General features: G+C 37.2%; 1 protein-coding gene and 1 pseudogene across 1 annotated transcript; one reads left to right on the top strand and one right to left on the bottom strand.

The window, feature by feature from the left end:
- Positions 1-11,713: 11,713 nt before the first annotated feature.
- LOC109047094 lies at positions 11,714-15,413 on the bottom strand (annotated as a pseudogene).
- A 3,121-nt stretch (positions 15,414-18,534) lies between these two features.
- On the top strand, positions 18,535-20,178 carry LOC109046640 (MICOS complex subunit MIC13). Its single transcript, XM_042711904.1, is given in 5 exon segments — positions 18,535-18,716; positions 19,113-19,251; positions 19,253-19,270; positions 19,564-19,615; positions 19,740-20,178. Coding segments are annotated over 5 exon segments (336 nt in total). The 5' UTR covers positions 18,535-18,687; the 3' UTR covers positions 19,838-20,178.
- Positions 20,179-20,959: the final 781 nt, after the last annotated feature.

The raw sequence follows: 20,959 nt of genomic DNA, 5'->3' as shown, positions 1-20,959 counted from the left end.
CGAATTCAGGTTTACTGAAATGCAAGTTGTCTGCTGTCGTGTCTTGAATCTAGTTTTTGACATAAACACAATCTCTAATTTATGAAGGCCATGTTTTAGGGCCAAGTTAAAATCAAGGTTTGTTGAAAGTCATAATGTTAAAATAATCTCATAATAGACCTTTTTTGAGAATAAAGTTGTAGAATTACAAGATTAAAGTTATATTATTGTGAGAATAATGTCAAAATTGCGATATTGAAGTAGAATTCATTCCCACAATGTAATGACTTTATACTTGAAATCATAGTTGTTGTTGTTGTTGTTGTTTTCCCAATTCAGTTCAATTGTAATGTATTATAATGTATTTATAGTATTATATTCTAGCTTGTGAGTTCAGTTAGGTATTGCCAATATTAATTAATCAACCAATCAGTCTTAAAGAAGCACTATATGATTAGGCTGGTTTGGATGTGATTCTTTACATTATACACGTTCAATAAGTGTCACCAGAGTTTATAAAATCCAAAATGCAGTTCCTAACAATTCAGACTGAAGTAAAGTGTGCATTGTGAAAGTGAGTAAATGAAGAAAGTGGTTGCTAAAAACCCATGTGCTAGGCATTAAATGTTAATTGCCGCTAAATTGCCAGTGTTTAGTACAGCCTTGTTAAGTATACTTTACTTTTTCCAATGAAATTTTTCATCTTTGACAGGTGGAATGGGCTTCATTGTAATTCCTCTGGAAATTGCCTCAAATTTGTTGTTTTTTCCTTTCAAAGTTTCCATTTGTTGATATTATTAAAATAGTGTCAGAATCCATTTTAATTTACTGTATTTTCCATTTTGTATCTTCTGGATTATCACAAATAATTTCTTAAGCACTTAAGTGCATTTTAAACACCAGCTCAATAAAGTTATACAGCTTTATCTGCCACAAAACAACCTCCCACTCAGTAATGATGGATAAATAATAATAATAAAAAAAGACCAGCATGCATTTCTTTAATCCCCTCTAACATTGTGATCCAGGGCTAACTGGAGAACTTTGGGTAAGGTATGTTATGTGGGACCTTTGACCTGGTGGGGGTGGGGACTATTATTGAAAAGGTATAGAATGACTGAGCCTCCGGTGACCCCGCTCTGACCTTTTCCCTGCAGTCCCACATGGTTGCCAATAGTGACGGCTCCAGTTGATCTTCACCTGTCAAAGCAAGACTCTGACTAAAGACTTGCAGCTTGGGAGGAGGAAACCAAAACAAAAAAATGATGGAAAGGAAAAACAACGCATATAAACTGGCCTCTCACTGGCATGGCTTCTCAAAACAGAAATGCATGACTGGCCATCAGAGGTGAAAGACATTCATTACGCATGTATTTTCATGTCTGTTCACTTTCTATACAGTTGTTTTTGCGCTTTTTGTTTTTAAGCTGCTGTGTCATCTCCTTTTGAGTTATAAAATACATGTTCTGCATCAGCAGGTGTGTATAGTCGATAAAAGGCCGACTGCCAGCAACCAAGGTGGCGAGCCTAAGCACTGTTTGGTGTTGTAACGGTATGGCATGTCTTTCACTAGCTTCTAGCGTGTTTTTCAAAGGCCTTTTCTTTGAAAACACGGGCAGTTGAATGATGACTTGTGTTCTTTCAACACTAAACTGAGCTTCCTCTTGGCTTTTGGATTTCATGACACTTTTTGTTCTCAAGCTGGAATGCGTTTGAAAGGCAACAAAATTGCTCATTATCTCTTAGCAGTGCTGTATTTATAAGTGCTAGTTCTCCCCCCAAAAATTAAAGTGTCATGATGGAGTATGAAAAGTTTGTTTCAATGGTCTGTATTTAAAAAATTCCCTATGTTCATTTTTGTTTAGCAGGTCAGTGACGTAAAAGATTGTCTGTGATAAAGAAAACGAAGGATAATAAAAGTTGTCTGCCAATAAAAAAAAAACTTTATTTTTAAGAGTGTAGAATGGGAAATTGGTTTTGTCCATCAGCTGGAAATTGGAATTTGAAGAGTGGGTGTTACACTAAAAAAAAGAATGTGAGCTTGCAGTCGATTGTGAAGGGGAGGGACTTAAACAAACTAAATGATCGAAGTTAAACGACTTCACTGAAAGATTGAGTTTTGACATTTTGATTAAACATAAAAAAGGAAACATACATGGATGAATCATTAACAATAAGATGGATAACATGCATTTACAAAATAGATGGGTGAAGAGTGGATTTGAATTTCATGCCAACTTTAAAAGAATGTTTATTATATAAGAGGTGTATTCAAGTCATCGTTTTATGAATGCTTTTTAAATGCATTTTTAATAAATCATAAAACATCACATCAGTGACCCAAGTTCTCTCAGAAGGCTTGGAAAGTGTGGCTTTTTGGACTTGAGAGCAGAAAAGGAAGCTAACGAGCTCAGTCTTTCAGATAACACAAGTGGCCTCCTTGTAAAAAGCCAATAATCCTTACAGTTCTGGTTGAGTAGCTTAAGACCCCCCTTGATCTTTGGGAGGATGGGAGTCAAACATTCCAATCCCAGTGATCCCCTTCGGCGATCTCTGTTGGTGTAAAAGACAAATTTGGCCCAGATCCTTTTCCCCGGGAGTTTTATTTGCATTAAAAAGAGGTTATGAAAATAACTTTCTGTCTTGCCTTTGTCAAAGTTGAGGGGGCTGGGCTGGGGGAGTCTACGTCTGGAGTAGAAGGATTGAGTGAATCTTTTTGACAAGAAGCTGGCGATTCTTCTCATCTGCTTCTTTGTTTGTTTCGGCAGACCTCAACAATTCCGTCTGTTCATATGTGCAGTCTATAAGGGGCATCAGGAATAGAGGGGGCTACCTGTTAACAGTTGTGCTTTTATTCCAGGCACCCCAGGGAGGCAGCAGGCATGGTTCGCTGCTGCTTAAAGACTTGGCCATGGAGCCAGAGGCACATCTGGTCTGTTTGAGCCGTGCAGATGCTGCTTGGAACCATCTCCATCTCAACGAACCATCTGAAAGAATATGGCACATGTAATAATGATCTCTTTTTCTTCAAATGGTCTCATCGTTAGAGCATTTGGACCGAGATGAGGCAGTGTCAACAGGAATATAATCTGGAACGAATTGAGCAAATTGTGACTCTGACTGGCAAATCTCAAGTTCCCAGTGTCTTTTCATGTAAACTGGCTGAAATACTGTGAAAGTTCTCAGCATATACATGGCAAAAATCCAATATGTCTTCAAAGACAAATTATAGGCCAACTATCAGCCATTGTTTTTCCTGATCTAAAGCCCATCTTAAAACAATGAATCCCCATCCAACCATCCATCCATCCATCCTTCCATCTATCTATCTATGTGTCTGTCTGTCTGGCTGGCTGGCTTATTAAATTACAGTCATGAGAAGTTCCTTGAATTTTAGTTCATTTTAATTTTTTGCAAACTCAGTTTAAATTCAATTGAAGTTGAGGAACTGTATATATATATATATATATATATATATATATATATATATATATATATATATATATATTTTTTTTTTTTTTTTTTTTTTTTTTTTTTTTTTCAGCTGTACTAATATTTCATTACACGGCAGTAGATACTTTATCAGTGTCTGATTTCTTTTTCCAGGGCTCTTTAGAGTGTGAAATGGATTAATTTGTCTCCATCTTTGACGTCTCAGCTCAGGATAGTGGCTAGTGAAGGGTTTGGGGCCCTGCACATTCTTTTGGAGCAATCTGTTCATTTAAATTTAACCAAGGAGGAGTATTGAAGGATTGATTTGGCTGATGGACCTCTTCCTAACAACTTTCAAAAGGTCATATTTTGGTTAGACAAAGTCTTACTAGCCAAAACATATACTATGATCTCTTGGTTGCACAGCTGAGCCTTACTCATAGAGGTCATCTGCTAGCCATCACCGCATCTTTCAACAAGTACATGCCAAGAGTGGTGTTTTTATGTTACAATATTTTATGACCATGTGACTGTTGTTTTTTTAGGCAACATGATGAAGCATATGCTCACATGCACCAAGAAGGTGCAACCTGATGTTCACGGACCTGTTCTAGTGCTGATGGAAAAACTGCGCTTTGACGCACACAAGATCTTGCGGGTGTTGCTTAAGAGGGAGATACAGTTCCATGTGGCCCTGGAGAGCCATGAAGCCGGATTTGTGCCATTCCTGGTCCAGTCCAGACAGAAGGGCCTGTCTGGAATGCAATGTGTTGGCCATCTGCAGACGGATGTTCACAGCCGCTCTCCAAAGACCAAACACTCGCCTGAGAAAGTCCACATCAGAAACATGGCAGCTGCCCAATTTTGTCATCTCCTTGCCGTTCATCTGAAAGCGTAAAATGTGGAAACTCATTCTTTGGTTGATTTATTGATTTGGTAATCAGTCCGAACCAAATGCTCGCTTGAAAACTAGGTCATGCCGAAAGCCAGTGACTCAACAGCGACAGTTTTGTCTGTGAATAAGGTTGCTCTAAGAAATATATGCGACTTTTATCAACAACGAGTTCATCAGGACACGCTCGGGTGACGGTACAAGTATGGAAGAAGATGAAACACTTGCGCTTTCTCTCTGATCCTTTGGTTCGCTCTTATTGTCTCCTCAGCGTTCTCCTGAGATGAGAGTTATGGACTACAGAGAGGGTAAATTTGGCTGCACTCCAGCCACATCTGCTGTACTGCTGTTGCACTTCTCTCTCTTGTATTTTTACACTTACCGCTCTCGTTTTTTGAAGCATGTGCACCCACTTTTTAAGGTTTTAGCAAGACACTAATGACACGTTGCCTATGGATTAGAATTGAACCATGGCATTCTTTCATTTCCTGATTCAGTTAGGTAGATGGCAGGATAAAAACGGTTCACCTAATAAGTTTGAGAATTCCTTATGGATGTAGTTTTATTTATTTTTTTCACTTATATTTCTGTCTTTGAAGTTGTAGGCCAATACTATTTTACTTTTCACTTTTTTTTTTAAGACTAACATATCACATTTTTATACATTTCAGAACAACAACCACACCACACTTTTCCTGTCTTCTCTCTAATGTCAATATCAATCCCAATTATGCCAAGATTTTACCCAGAGATGTTGTAATTTAAAATAAATTGGCCATGTCCCATAAGACGTTCAATTTAAATGACAGGAAGTCAAATGTATTGTAACAAAACAAAAATATTACTTAACTAATTTTGACTTTTTTGACAAATAACAAATTAATTGTTTATTTTTTCCTGATATGTACAGTACATAGAATTAATTGTTTCTCAACTGATTTGACATATTTCTCTACAATATGTGCAATAATTCGCTATAATATGACCAATAATTTCGACATATTACAAAAAGTCCATCATATTTTTTCAGAAAGCTTTATGAAAATGTTGACATTAAATGTAAAATTTCAAATGTCATGTTTGTAATATTTTTTTTATTTTTTTTGTTTGTTTAATTTTTATTTATTAAATATCCAAATAAGAATATGTTCACAAAATAATAATATTTTTTCTTTAAAATTTTTTTTTTTTTTCAGATAACTTGAAAATATTGACATTAAATTTAGAATTTCAAATGTCATTGTTTGCTCCTTCAAATACCTGAAAGCTAAATGAATTTTAAATTATTTTTTGTTTACATTTTATTTATTGAATTTCCATATATATAAATCTTCACAAAATAAATGCTAAAATATATAATAATAATAATTTATTCATTTGTAAAATTATTTCAGATAACTTTATGAAAATATTTACATTAAATTAATGTCTGCCACCTTAAATAAATTATATATAAAAATATATATACATATAAACTTCTTAAAAAACTCCTCATTTAAAAGACAAAATCTCAGACAGACTTGGAGGTTTTTACATCTTAAGTCTTCATATAGATGATGGTTACAGGTGGACATTTAAATTTGACAAACCAATTGACAACCAACCAACAAATAAAGATACACCTTAATTAATTACCTATAGAGCGTTCAGCAGCTCCATGTGAATGTTCATATTCTGGGAAGAGAGGATGAATAACAAGGACACACTGAACAGAGGGAGGTGTGTGTATGTCTGTCAGGAAGGAAGGAAGGAAGGAAGCTATAGCTGGGAAAAGGAGAGTAAAAACAAGGCCCTGTCAATTAGCTGCATCTAATCAGTGACTGTTTAATAAGACACATCTCTCTCTCTCTCCAACACTGCACTGCGCTTGAACCTTCCCTGGATGCCAACAGCAGACAATTATAAACCTTGTGAGAGCTCACTGTACAGAGAGGGGGGACGGACGGAGTCGCGCACTGAACTCCTGACCCTCTTCACACACCAAGCGTCTGTTGTGGACTCCGGGAGGTGCAAGATGGGTCACAGCAAGCTGTGAAGGGGAGACCAGAGGTGGGGGAGATTGGGGCATAGAGAGGGGGTGGATGGAGCGGAACAGTAGCTACTGTGTAGAGAGATTACCCTGCTACTGTGCCGCCATCAAAGCCACAGCTGAGATGGAGTGTATATAGGTCATATCATTGGTAAACAAGTTGGTGATCAGATTGTTTATGTTCTGGAATGGTTATTTGCAGCACTTTAGGTTCATTTCATATGACCCATAAGGGGTTATTACTGATGTATTTTGTGTCGTAGAATAAAACATGAAAATATCTTGAGCTTGTGTGAAGCACAAACCTTGTTTTAAGCATTTAACCACAAACCCATTCGAAAAAACCTATTGATTTCAAGACAATGGAACTGGAAATGCAAAAATGCTCATTTCTGGATTTTGGCCTACATAAATATGTCATCCCTGTCGATCCAAACTCATAGGACTTTCTTTCTACCATGAAACATAAGAGATATTTTGAAGAACATTGGTAACCAAACAACACTGATGCTCACTGAACACACACTGAGGGAGCATTTACACAACACCATTTTCAACTAATGGAAAACGTTTTATGCTGTTTTGGGGGTCAGAATGCACAAGGTTTTGAAAATGATACTGTTATCATCTCCATGTTGACTACAAAAATGCAAATTTGTGGAAACGGTGGCATCATGCGAGTGTGTATAACATGTTGTATGCATGTAGTGTTTCCTTACAAACTGACATTGCTAACTTCTGGTCTGGCATGCATAATACAGCGTTTTATTAATTTCCACATAACGGTGATCATTTTGACAACATTGTCATCTGTATGCAAAACTTTTCAAAAACGCAATGGAAAATCCTTTCTGTTGTTAGTACATTGTTGTGTAAATCTGTTTTTGTGTACACTATCTCTATAAGAAGCATGGAAGTGCTTTTTAATGTTTTGTTATGCTCATCAGTAGGGGCAATCTTAAAATCTTTGAAAAAATTTGGATATTTATGGAAACATCAGCATTAAAATCTCAGTAAGCTTTTTTTATGACATTATTCCATGGTAACACATATTATGTTTAAGTGATGTTGCTATAATTTTGCAATGCCTTTCTCCCTCGATTATTTTTAGGTGGTAATCAACAACTTGTTAATATATAAGCTTAACTTATATATTGTCTGTTCTGCTGTTTTTTGTTTAAGGTTTTACTCCCACAAAGTTCACATTATCTCGCAAATCATCATAAATCAGTTCACAGCTGCTCTTTGTACAAGTCCAAAGACAATGGCAGTGGATCCACTGCAGTCTAAACAATTTCAGGGTCATCTTTAGGAAAACAACAGGTTTGAGTGTGTGTGTGTGTGTGTGGGTCACAGTGACTTAATGCATAAATGTATGAATACATGCGGTCAGAAGTCACGGAACAAGATGTGAATAAGATACCAAATTGATAGATCATGTGCAATTGCTTTTTATGCTGTCGTTTGCATACACTTTGAAATTCGTCTTCTGGGGCAATCGCTCCCAGATGTTGAATATTTCCATTAATCATTTCCATTGGTGCGCTCTTGCGCTGTGTGATGTGACACGCTGTCTTCAACCGACCATCTCTTTGTTTGCCTCTAAGTCATATGTGAAGATTAAGCTATGTATAACTATTCCAGATATAAAATATTTAGAATACTTTGATACATTAGTTATGTATAAAGTGAATAAATGTAAATTATTGACCTATTCTTCACAATCTTCTTCATGAGCTCTTTCTTCTCTGCTTGACCTTCACATCACCCTTTTATGTCTCATGATTCACTGCACCAAACAACACTTTTCGACCAAACTCTTTCTCTGTCTGTAGGTTTGTCTTTCTCTCAGCCTCTTTCTGTCTTCTCCTCACCTTCCTGAAGAGGTCAGCCAGGCCCCAGACAGGCCGACACAGTGCTTCACACAACACAACACACACTTGGGAAATTCCCCCCGGCACAAAAACAGATGCAAGAGGAGGGGAAAATGCACATTTTGTTTCTTTGAAGCCAGCACTGAAGACCTAGTTGTCCTTGTCATATGTTAAAAATATAGAGTATATAATGAGATGTTTACATGTATTCACTGAGCAGAAGCTTTTAAGTTTAATATTTTAAATGAGTATCTCATTGGAAAGTCCTACAGTTTTTGGTGTTGTACAATATATATTCACCTGATAAAGTCTAACCTAAAGTAATTGTCTTATCATTTTGGTCATGATCACCACAAGTACAGACTCTGCAGTTCACTGTCAACAGCAAAAAATGGCATGCGTTTAGAACCAAGACTAGACAAGGTTAATTGAAGGTCACATTTCCTTTTATACTGTGATCTTCATTGATGATCAACTGATCCCACATTGACTGTGAAGGATGTCCAGACTGGAGACATGGGCATGTTCAAGGGTTTAACCCCATTTGCCCTCTCTTTTATTTAGCCTGCTGATTTATGAGACCAGGCAAAGAAGAGAAACAGCCGTGTCACTGCTATACGATCAACAAAACGACCCAAACCAGCATGGTGACGCCCACTGAAACATCCAGTAGGTATGTGCTACTGAGCATGTGAGTGCTTTATGTATTTGCCATTATTGCTGGTGGTTGCTAGGGTGCTCAATGTTACTTTGTTTAATCTATATATATATATATATATATATATATATATAGTGGTTGAGTTGTAGACTCTTCTCTTGAATTAAAATGATTTTTAAAACTTATCTTCATAGTTATCGTTAACATCTTGGTTTACGCTGGACATCTGTTAGTCAGTTCACCCCCTTAGTGACTGGGTTGTGTTCAAATCCAAAATGCTTACCAAACACCTAACTAAAGGAAGCCTCAGTTGTCTTATTTTATTTATTTTTTTAGATAGCTGTTCTTTAACCAATCACCCCACCGCAATGGCAACCCCTACCCTTCCCCTCTCTTCTGCTCCAAACAAAATTCTTTGAAGTCATCTTATATCACTCTTTGAACGTGCATTGAACTGTAAAACCACCCCACTGGAAACAAAATAAAGGGATTGAGGATGGGAGGAGAGGGAGGGTTGGAAGGAGGAGAATTATAATTCTTTGCAGGCCTTCGGTATTAACCCAAACACCATCGCTGTCAGCGGCTCCGGGAGGGAAGCACAAGGGCCAAACATTCAGTGTTAATTGGCACTTTGTAAGCTCCGAGCCTTCCCTTTGTGAAAGGTGGAGGGGATAGGAGATGGGGGGAAAAGAGAGAGAGATAAAGAGAGAAAGCCAGTTCTTGTTCTTGCTGGGCCTTGTTGAGGGTATTTACGGTTCACTTCTTATCCTTTGTTAATTGGTCTTTCTCCTTTATGGAGAAAAAGAGACAGGGAGAGAAAGAAGAATTCATCTAACCCCCACCCTGCCACCCATGTGCCCCCCAAAACAGGAGGGAAAGAGAAGGGCTAGGGTACAAAAAGATGCATATTTGTTCATGGGTCTTCATTAAGCTCAGAAACAGGGAGAAAACATGTCGAAATAATGCCCACAAACACATTCAGACTCACAGCAGATGCCCCCTAATTATTTAATCAATACATTACAACAAATACAAGCCAACAGACAGCCAAAAAAAATACTCATGTATCCATATATTGTTTCGTTGTTCGTCACATCCATTGAAGCACAATCACCGCCCAGAAACTCACCCAGAACACCTCAAATCTGTAAAGTGTTTTGTAAACTAGATGAACTGATTCACTAAAAATAGACAATTAATGCCTCATTCAGAATGTTTTTGTGAACTGGATCAAATGATTCTTTGTAAAGACTCATTACAACAATTATTTTACAAATAAGTCATTGCTACATCTGTCCAGATAGATAAAGAATAGCTATGAATACACAGTATTATACACATAGATAGATAGATAGATAGATAGATAGATAGATAGATAGATAGATAGATAGATAGATAGATCATAACTTTAATTGCTCCTAGTGCAGAAATGAGGCACACTCACACTCACCCACCCAGACCTAGTGTGTTTGGGTCTGGGTGAAACGTCCTAATTAGAAGGAGGGAGGTAAAGGGCTGCGACTTTGGTCCACTTCACAGCTCTTGTGGCCTCTTCCTCCCCTCTGCTGAGTGTGTAAACAATAACAGTGGCCGCTTTGAAAGGACACAGGTGTCAACCATTGTGTGCTTTTTGAAAAGCATGGAGAGAGGGAGGTTAGGAGGCTAGAGGGTGGGCTAACACACCCTTTTCATCTAACTGCAAACACCCCCTCCAGCATTTCATCGCTTGACTAGTACTGTCTCACATGCAGTGAACAGGAAATCTGGGTCCAGAATAACAGTGGTTATTTTTCTAGATTCTGCTAATTGGGAACATTGGGCATCATTGTTCTATATTGCCTAAAAGATCCAGGTTTTGGCTTTGATTTGGTGTTTTCATACTTAATGTTCGAATAATGATGCAGCCATTGTAGATAGATAGATAGATAGATAGATAGATAGATAGATAGATAGATAGATAGATAGATAGATAGATAGATAGATAGATAGTTCAGTTCATGTTTATGGTGATGCTGGAGAGGGTGGGGGATTTATTGCTCAGCATTAGGAGCTCTAATCTGTTGCAGGTGTTCCTGGCTGCTATCCCAGCCAGACTGGCCGTTCCTTCCCCCTGGAGGCCCCATCATAATAGTGTATGCGGGCATGTGTGGGTGTGTGTCTAAGAGAGAAGGGGAAAGTGTGAGTAAAAAGAGATAGTGTATGCGTAATGCGTAAGGCAGTGCATGTTAAGCAGGAGGAGGTTCTGACTTGGATTTCCCCTCTTAAATCCAATAAAGTACATGAGAATTGATACAGCCTGCCTGGTGTAATTTCAGTTCATGTAGCTCTTCTGTGAATTCGATATATTATGACCCACCCATGATAACTGCAGGGAATTAATGTGGAATCTCTCTCTAATGAAGGACTCACTCAGAAGAGAAAAGTCCTAATCTTGGCGGTCATACAATCAAACCACCTACCGGTCAAACTTTTGAGACGGTGAAAGGGGAGCTTTGTTGTCGCTATTATCAAGAGACCGCTGCCCTCTTCCGGACATATTGTGTTACAACATCCAAATGTATTCCGTTTGGTGCAAATAGCAATATTCTTTAGAGGTTTAACTTAACTCAGGGTTATGATTATACACTAAAAAGTGTGATAGTAGTTTGTAAATCAGCACAGATTTTGTGTTCTTCAGGTACCTGATTTGCATAATTCCTTCAGTGCTACAACGCAGACAGCGCTTGACTTCAACAGACGCGATTCTGTCTCCAAAACACCAAAATGTCTTAAAACCTCTCATTATCTAATGCTGTACGCTCTGAATGTTAGATTTTATCAGCAATTAAACTCAAGCGGCAAGCTTTTATTGGAACATCTTTATTGTTGAGTCTGACAACAGGTTGTGTAGAAATATGGCTAGCGCAAGTCACCGATAAGAAGACATGAGGTAAGTTCAGAGTGTTTCACAGAGGTAGTTTAGTCTACACATCCCGAATAAGAACATGAAATATGGTTTTAACACACTTTGCAAACAGTTTCAGCCTAAACAAAGTGCATGTCGTTTGTGAACAGACATAAAATAGCCCTACAAAGTGTTTAAACTCTTTAAATCTTCACATCAGCAAATCTTCTTGATAAAGTGCTCCTTAATCATAAAATGTTTCACAGCGGGTTGAATGTTGTTTCATTATAAAGCTTTATTTTTGGTCTTCAATAACAGGGAGAAGAACTCTCAACACCCTCATGAGCACCAGCTAATGCTCTGCTCAACACATTCCCATGAAACTGTCAGCTTCCAGTAACTGGTTCCTTATTAACTTGTGGATCATATGTGTAGGAGTTCTGAATTGTCTGGTCCCTCAAGTATGGGAACCAATCCTTGAAGAGACAGGTGTAGAATGTGTACCAGGGGTAAAAGGCCTCAGACTGGCGAGATGCTCCAGCTTCGATTATGTGCCAGGCGGCTTCATGTGCAGGGTAGGCGGTTATGTTGATGTAATCTCTGCATTAAGCACATCAGAGATATGAAGAATGAGCCTTTTATCTGCAACTTGTGCAATCATGAGTGATATGGAATGTTTGAGTTGCATAAGTGCTATTTATGACCACAAATTAGACTTTTTCTGCCAATACGTTCTTTAGTAACTAGTGCTGAGCTAGCACCACTAGACAAAAACTTAAACTTTAAAACATATTTTTTTAGACTTGCTGTTCATTTCTTTGTGTCAAAGCTTTTCATTAGCAGAAACTGAGTCCACTGTTAACTGATTGTAAATTTGCATTGCATTCATCAGCATAGAGAACCAAAGATCTTGATGCTAGCTTGTTCTTACTTGATTTTCTCCATGGCGCTGTGTCGATCACGCCCAGTGTGCAGATGGTTATGGACACATTGCTTTTTTGCATTGCTAGCTCATGCTGGAGGCCTCCAAAGAAACCGTTCAGTGCAAACTTAGTTGCGGCATACGGCAAAGCAAAGGGGCCACATATTTTTCCTGTGGAAAACAGTTGGGCGTTATTCCAGCATCTGTTTGTTGGTTAAACAAGCAACAATTGTGAGAAAGGTGTCAGATTTGAATCACCTAGCAGGGAGGAAACAACAACTATTGACCCTTTACTCTTTTCAAGGGTTGGCAAAGCTTTTTGCGTCATCTCTGCATAACTGAGAAAATTCACCTATAGGAGAATGAATGAATGATTCGTCAGTTACATATATTTGTTAGTTTTACACTATATGGCATCAAAACTAGCAGGTATAGTTCAGCCAAAAATGTGAATAATAGCAGGTATAGTTCAGCCAAAAATGTGAATAAAGATGTCAAAATGAGGTGTACATAATGTGTGTCATTGTGATTCGTGCATCCTTTAGCAGCCATCGTGATTCGGCACCTGTGCTTTATGAAGTTCATTGTGATTCGGCACCTCTAGCACTGTATGGACTGGGCCCGATGTGGTTCAGAACCAGGTAATCCAGACCCCCAAGCTGTTCGATGGCGTACTGCACCACATAGTCAGCATCGGAGGGGTTTGCCATGTCCGCAGGGATGAACAATGCCCTTTGAGCCCCCATTTCCAAGCACTTGCTCACAACCTGAATTAAGATGAAGCAGTCATATATCCTTGAATCATGTAGATGATGAATGAAAGAAGAAAACCCAACTGACTTGTTCTAGGACATTTCCTCTCCTCGCTGTGATAACGAGTTGGGCTCCTAAACGGGCATAGTGATACGCCAACTGCTCACCGATGCCAGTACATCGGTCACCAGCACCCTGGCACCTTTCAAGGACTCTAAAAAAGACACAGTTCATAGTATGATGTGGACTATGAGGCCATTCGCCCAGAATGGGGAAGAAAGGTCTCGAGTTGAGCACCACATTTTTAGAATGCTGTATCATGCCCAAAATATTGAGCGCATTGGTCAAAACATGTCTAGCACGTTAATGTAGAAAAACAATAGAATGCTGGATAAGATGCATCAGGCAAACAAAAAGCGAAATGACGAAAGTCGTCATTTGATTGGTTGAAGAGATGTGTGTCTCTTTAATGGTCTGCCCTGGAAACAAAGCCGTTGTGACTACTTGTGGAGGAAGAAAGCCATTGTGTTTAAAACTGTAACAATGAGTGCTTGTAAGATCGACTAAAGCTGGATTTTCAAAAGTAGGCTATGTGAAGTTCACTGCATAGACTCTTGACGACTAAAGGCAATGTTCTTGAATGGCTTGTAGTTTGCACGCCAATTTAGATATTGCAATGACACCGCCTTCATTTTCATGCCACTAAACGAACATTGCTTTACATGTCATTCAGGTAGCCTTCGAATGAAAGCTGCTATGGAGTCCAGAACTTCTGCTGTTAGACTGAACGTCTGGCCTTGTGAGACTACGCCCAGTTTAGACATTGTATAAAAGACAGCCTGGTTATTGCATAAATGTGTCTCATAATGCTAAATGGTGTATTTAATGTTCATAAAGGTCAAATGACAAATCCTGCTTTTTAAGCTTTCTAGGGTTGTCACAGTTTATTAAAAGAGTTTATGTATGGCCTTTTCCCATTAGTCACATCCATTGTGGGTAGAAAGTTGTATTAAACTTCTCCAATAGCCTCTTTGTACTACAACAAAGGCTCTGTGGTAACAGTAATTATTCTGAGGTTAAAACAAGATCTGTAGTACAACTACTGCAGGGCAGAGATGCTCACTTTGCTTGTCACACATCCTTAATTGCATAAAAGCCATTGTGGCCTGATAAATTAAAGCCTTGACTGATTCTTGGTGGGGTTTTTGGCAATGGTATTCAGTATTTATGCATACATGAGCAAATATATGTGGTTGATGTTTATGACCATCAAATGTTAGACATCAAGGATTATCTATCACATTGCCAAATGCAGAAAATCAATTTTCAATGACCTTAATAGGAGATGAAGTGCAATAATCAACTCTATATTAAAACTATTATGAATGGAGCAGTTCATAGAGTTCAGGTCACACTCATAAACACACTCACCCATTCTCTTGCACCTATTAAAGTGATGCAATGTAAGCATAGAATTTAACGTTTAATTCATAAACTAGGTAGTGGACTTGTTTTTGGAATGTTTTTGAAGTAGTTGGTTATTTTAGATATTATTTTAAGTATGGTTTGAATAATTGTTGGTCTTGCATGCCTTTAATGTGGTATTACAGGATATATGCATATTATTTTTTATTAAAGCACACGTGGATTAACAGAAATTGGTCGTACTCACCTTCATTAAATGACGGAGAGCTCCATCGAACCGCAATAAAAGCGACGCTTATGCTGCACAGCAACAGGAACTTGGCAAAAAGATTCATTTGAGGAATTCTGTGGAAGATCAAGAGGCACAGCTATAGAAATATGAAGTTGAACTGATCAACAACAGAACCAGCAGAACCGGATGATGTGTGTGAAAAAGGCGGAGCCGTATAGGGATTTATGTGACGCAATCTTGGGAGTGATACATACACACTGAGTATTAACAATTTATTTTACATATTTTCTTTGAATGCATGTATGTGAGTTTTTTTTTTTTTTGGATTGATGTGGAATATTTATTTAATATGTTGAGTGGAATTAATATTTGCATAGAGAAAAAGGATGTTTTTTTTAATATGTTGAGTGGAATTATTTTTATAAAAGTCACATTTTTGTGTTAAATCTTATTTTATTACTTGGTAAGTTTTACATACATAAATGTAAATGGTCTGAAAGGATACCCAACATCTACCATTTAAAGGATGACATGAAGATTTACTTTGAAACACTGAAAGGACTTTCAAACCGCAAAGCATTAAGAACTATGGATATTATCAAAGAATTAAATTTCTCTTCTTTATTTTAATTATATAGGTATACCCCTTTCCGTTATGTTTTTTTTTTGTGTGTGTGTATGCATGTGTGTGTTTTTTTTTTTTTAATGTGTGAATCGAATGTTCGTTAATTTCATTGATATGAATGTTACCTTTAATGTTCTTCATGTCTTATGATGATTTGTAATCCTTTAGAATATTATTTGTTAAATATTTGTATTTACTGTATTACTTTATGTGTAATTCTGGAAATAAAAAAAATAAAATAAAAAAAAGAGGATTAACAATTTATCATTTTATTTCAAAATATGTTTTAATAAGGTTGGGATTTTTCTGTCCTGTGTGTGTGTCACAATGACATGATGGCTAGGAAATAAAAACCAGAAGTCAAGGTTATTAGATTAATTTTCAATATAATTTTCAATAACTAACGTTGACTTAACGTCATTTGGTTTAAACTATCGAGTGGCTGAGTGACTTGGTATTTTATTTAAAGGAGCTATGTGGAGGTTTTTTACTTAAAAAAATCTTTAAGATAGAGTTTTCATTTGTACATGTATAAGCCAACCATCATGTAAAAAAAATAATGACACCTCGACTGTCCACCACGGTTGCCTCTATCAGCCTGTGGGCTCAATTGTGTGTGGAGGAGTCAGGCCCGAATTGGCGCGAAAATTCACAAAATGTGACGTCATGCGCGTTCTCGTCTACTTGGGCTTACAACCGTACGGCACGCCAGCTATTATAGTAAGCAGCGGCAATAAAAATTAGTCATTTTCATCAAGGGTTGGGGGTGCTGTAGTGGGAGGTGCATTTTTAGCGTGTCAGGTGGACACCTCTTAATAATGTCTAAGTCTAATAACAAAGTAAACACACACTAATAAGAATTAAACATATTTATACCAATCTTGTAACCAGACTCCGTTGCACATAGCAGACACGTACAAATAGCCAAGATAGTTTAAACAGCTCCAAAAGGTTGTCGCGCACAGCGGACAAGAACATCCACAAAAGCAAATATTTTTAACAGCACATATAAGCCTACGTTATTTATACTTATGGCTCTTTCAGGGCGCAGACACACACTCACAGAACACAGCTAATAAGAACATAAAACTTCCGTCGTGCTCTTTTTAGAAGCTGGTGTACCAAAAAAAATCCAAAATTCTTTTCTGTGCCATTATGATATCTAGATACCTTCACGTTTTTTTTAATTATTATTTTTATACCTTCACTGTTGCAACGTCTTCGCCTTGACGTTCAACGTGAGGTCAGTTGACAATGATGCATTCTGGCTGACCTCCCAGGGCGAGTTTTAAGGCGACCGTTATTTAGAATGTGTCACTTTATGGTTTCCATGGTGACGCGTCATTGCTTGTCACGTGACAAACCGCAACAACAACAGAGCTGAATGAATGATGATCTGCTTTTATGTCATTTTTTTTTTTATTCAAAATATTCACAAATTTGTTAGATATGGCATGAAATATCTGATATTCCGATTGTCAAATATATGCAAGTGGAAGTGTTTTTTAAAACACCTTTATAACGATCGCGTTAGTTGAGCTGTATGCGCGACGGCATCTTAGTTTGTGCCGCAGACGCAGTTCAGAGAATCGGATCTGTTGGATTTACAACACGTGAATTCATCCACTTCTCCCGATATACATAAAAGTAAGTGGCTGGTGAACTGGGAGAAGAATATAGTAAACTTTAAAGTTACTTACACATGTGTATCTGATATGAATAAAACAACGTGTCTAATTATAATGGAAAGGATTATTATTGCCTCTTCCTTTGACATCAGTGTGTATTTTACAAACTCTAAATGTATTGTTTTTTTAGTACTAATATGTCTGAAACCTAAAATAAACATTATGTGGTTGAAAACACTGAAAAGTTGTGATATATGACAGCTCTGAACCTATTCTCTGAACGCGCCTCTCTCTGGCTAAGCGCCAGCCAACTAGTGAAAGCACATTTGAATTTAGCAGTTGATCACGTCATGCACTGGGACCAGCCTAGACTGATCACACCGGTGTGATCGTACGTACGTGCGAAAGGGTCAATAATTATTTAGTTGTGCTCAAAACCTCCTCGTTCATATACTTCTTAGGTTAATAACAAACAGGAGGATTTAAGAAATGTTTTAATACGTTTATGTATTTTTATTTTTTTGCATCTGTCAGAGAGTGCTGTAATGTCTGCATTTTCCAACGGGGGTGCTGCAGCACATGCAGCACCCCTACTTCCCACGGCCATGTTTATTTTTGTTTTTTTGGATGTGTTATGTGGTTGTGTAGTGTCTACCAGCCTCCGGCAGCACAATTCAGACACCCACGGACACTCCTCGTAAGTAAAAAAAAAAAAAAAAAAAAAAAAAAAAAAACGTGTCTAGTGTGGCAAAAAGAGAGAGCGTGCGCACTGAGAACGAGCATGAGACTGGCTGCAGTTCCTCTAACGGCCACTGGTGTCAGTAACGGTTAGAAATTTCAGAACCTACGCAAATGCTCCTTTAAAGAGAGATCCTGTTTACTCAATCATAGTATTACATTAAATTAAGTATTTTTATTGATTACTACAATTAATTAATAATACCAAAGACTATAGAATACTTAGACTTGGACTTTGATGATACTGAAACAAATACTGACAGCAAGGTCAGTGAGTTATTAGAATTGGTATTACTTTCATAGAATAAGTAATATCAATATTCTATTAAAGTAACACTTGCAATCGTCTACTTTTAATTATATTGAATTTTTAAAACTACATATAACACATACATTATATATATATATATCCCCGAGGTTTATTTTGTCGAACGTGCGGATAGTGAAGTCATATCTTATTGAATTCAAAACGAACTTTATTGCTTCCAGTTCATTCTGCAAGCGCAAATGCCCTTGTCAGTGGAGTTCGCTGTCAAGTCAGGGCAAAATATCTATTGTAAAGTAGAGTTTTATTTCACAGTTTCGTGCTTAGTAGCATACTATTGCTGTTAGGACCATGGCTGCCAAGATTTTGCCTTTAGTCAAGTAAGTGTTTTTGCGTTGTTGCATATGGTGCTAATTAGCAGTTAGCTTACAAGTGTCTGTTTGGGCTTGGGAGTTATGCTGAATGACATATTTGTGCATTATTATATTTTGTATAGCTTTATAATTCTTATATTAGTTGTAAATTAAATTAGCATGTATTTGAGTAGCTATCTTCATGGTAGATTAAGGGGAGCTAGTTTGCTAGTAAGAATAGCAAGAACTTAAGCTGTGTGACGTAAATATGAAGTATTGGCTTTTTGTTTTGGTTCTGAGTTTAATTAAAATGATCATTTTGTTTGTGTCATAATAACCCTAGTGGTTTGTAAATAATTGCTGTTTATCTCAATGTGGCCTTTTGATTTTAAGTGACTGAATTTGTGTTGATGTATGTTTCAGGTTTGCGACAAAAGTGACAATTGCAGGGGGCGCTATATATGTCGCATATGATTCAGGACTTCTTGGAGATGGCAAAGAGGGGTCTGTCACCTTGGGTCGAGCTAAAGCTGCCATCCCACCTGCTGTGGAGGAGTGGGTGAAAGTACTTTGGCTTTGAGGTATGAAAAGTCCTGAAGCTGAGAGTATTAATGAAAGCGAAAGTAGAGGCTGTGACTCTGTGACTGGTATTTAAAGAAAGCTAGATGACAGCACTGAAGTCATCAACCAAACCATACTCTATATTCATTTACAAAGATAACTCAAACTTTTGAATGTGTAATTCTGCAGCTGATGTGTAATGCTGACCAGAATACTTCTCATGGTGGTGTCTGTGTAGTACTGTGTTGTTTCAAGTCAGTTTGTCATAATGTGCCTTATTATTATTATTATTTTTTTTGATAAAATATTTTAGCTTCCTGCCACACCCAAAATTGAGTTCTCACCACTGGATGCATGGAACTCAGGTAAAAAAGTGTATTTTGGTGGAGATGCTTATATATAATTAGTTTTTACCTCACATGTAATATGTACATTATACAGTATGACTTTAATGTTTGTTTTGTAATCGCTCCATTTTTTTTCACTCAGGGGTCCAGAAGTCTATCCATGCCCTATCGGTCGCCCCTTCTACAGTTAGTGACTACACCAAACAAGGCCTCAAATATGTTAAAGACCTCACAAAATGAGCATTTAGAACTTTAAAGTTAGTATAAGATGCTCTCGAAATATTTCAGTGGATGAGAAGACTAACACACTTTGAGAAGCTTTTCTCCTGCGTATATGTCACAGACTAAATTCCATCTTGTGGAACAAAAATTTGAATCATTATGAGGTTAGTAATGGTACAAACCCATTTTTTCTCTTTGGTTACAGAAAAATACATTTGTAAAGCGTTGAGTAATTTGAAGATCATAATATAAGTGCGTTCTATATGTATATTGTTATTCCGCTCTTTTATTTATTTGATAAATCTCTTTCTGGAAATGTTCTGTTTTGGCATTGATCTTCTCTTTGATCCATCCAAAATTCACCCCTTTTTTTATATAGGCACAAAAGGACTGCAACTGAGTTTTTTTGTAACGTTTAGAATCCCATGTTGCTCTGTCTAATGTAAAATAAATAATGTCAAATATGTTGAGGGATTTAGTTCTTCTGCGTGAATGTGTTTGCTAACAACTACTAATTGTTTAAAGATTGTTAAGACTAGATAATGCTTGGAGTCAGTCTAACCACATGAAAGCATTACTTAGTAACACTTTTCAGCTTTACCACAGAGCAATGCTGCTTTCATGTCAAGATAACCCCCAACACTTTTCTGCATGTCTTGGCTCATTTTGAAAAGTTTTGCAGTGGCTGCACGTGTCATCTTATCAGAACATGCTGATTAAAGAACATGTATGTGCTTGGAAACATACTGGGTTTTTGGGTTTTGTGCATTTCCTGTTGGTTTTTGCAGACAGTTCTGCAAGTTACTGAGCAGTAAAAACTAGTATACCCTACTAGCATAACTAATAAAAGTATAAAAGTTCTCAAGCTTATTGAGGGCAAATAAACAGTTAAAACAAAGACACAAATGACAAGCAATAGAACAAATCAATACAAGAGATACAAATAATATAAACATTGCTCTACATTTTTCAGATAAGGATATCTAACAATAATATTCAGGTAAGAAATTCCAACAAAAAAATTAATAAAGAAATCAAATGTAACAAAACAAACAAACAAAAAAATCTGTATGAATGAAATATACACTGAATTCTATAAACGCTCCAAATTATACAGTCAAGAGCACTGAGCAATTTTCT

Source organism: Cyprinus carpio, chromosome A22, assembly GCF_018340385.1.
Source record: "Cyprinus carpio isolate SPL01 chromosome A22, ASM1834038v1, whole genome shotgun sequence".
NCBI lineage: Eukaryota > Metazoa > Chordata > Actinopteri > Cypriniformes > Cyprinidae > Cyprinus > Cyprinus carpio.
Note: the sequence above shows the minus strand (reverse complement) of the source record. Positions and strands in the feature narration are given on the sequence as shown.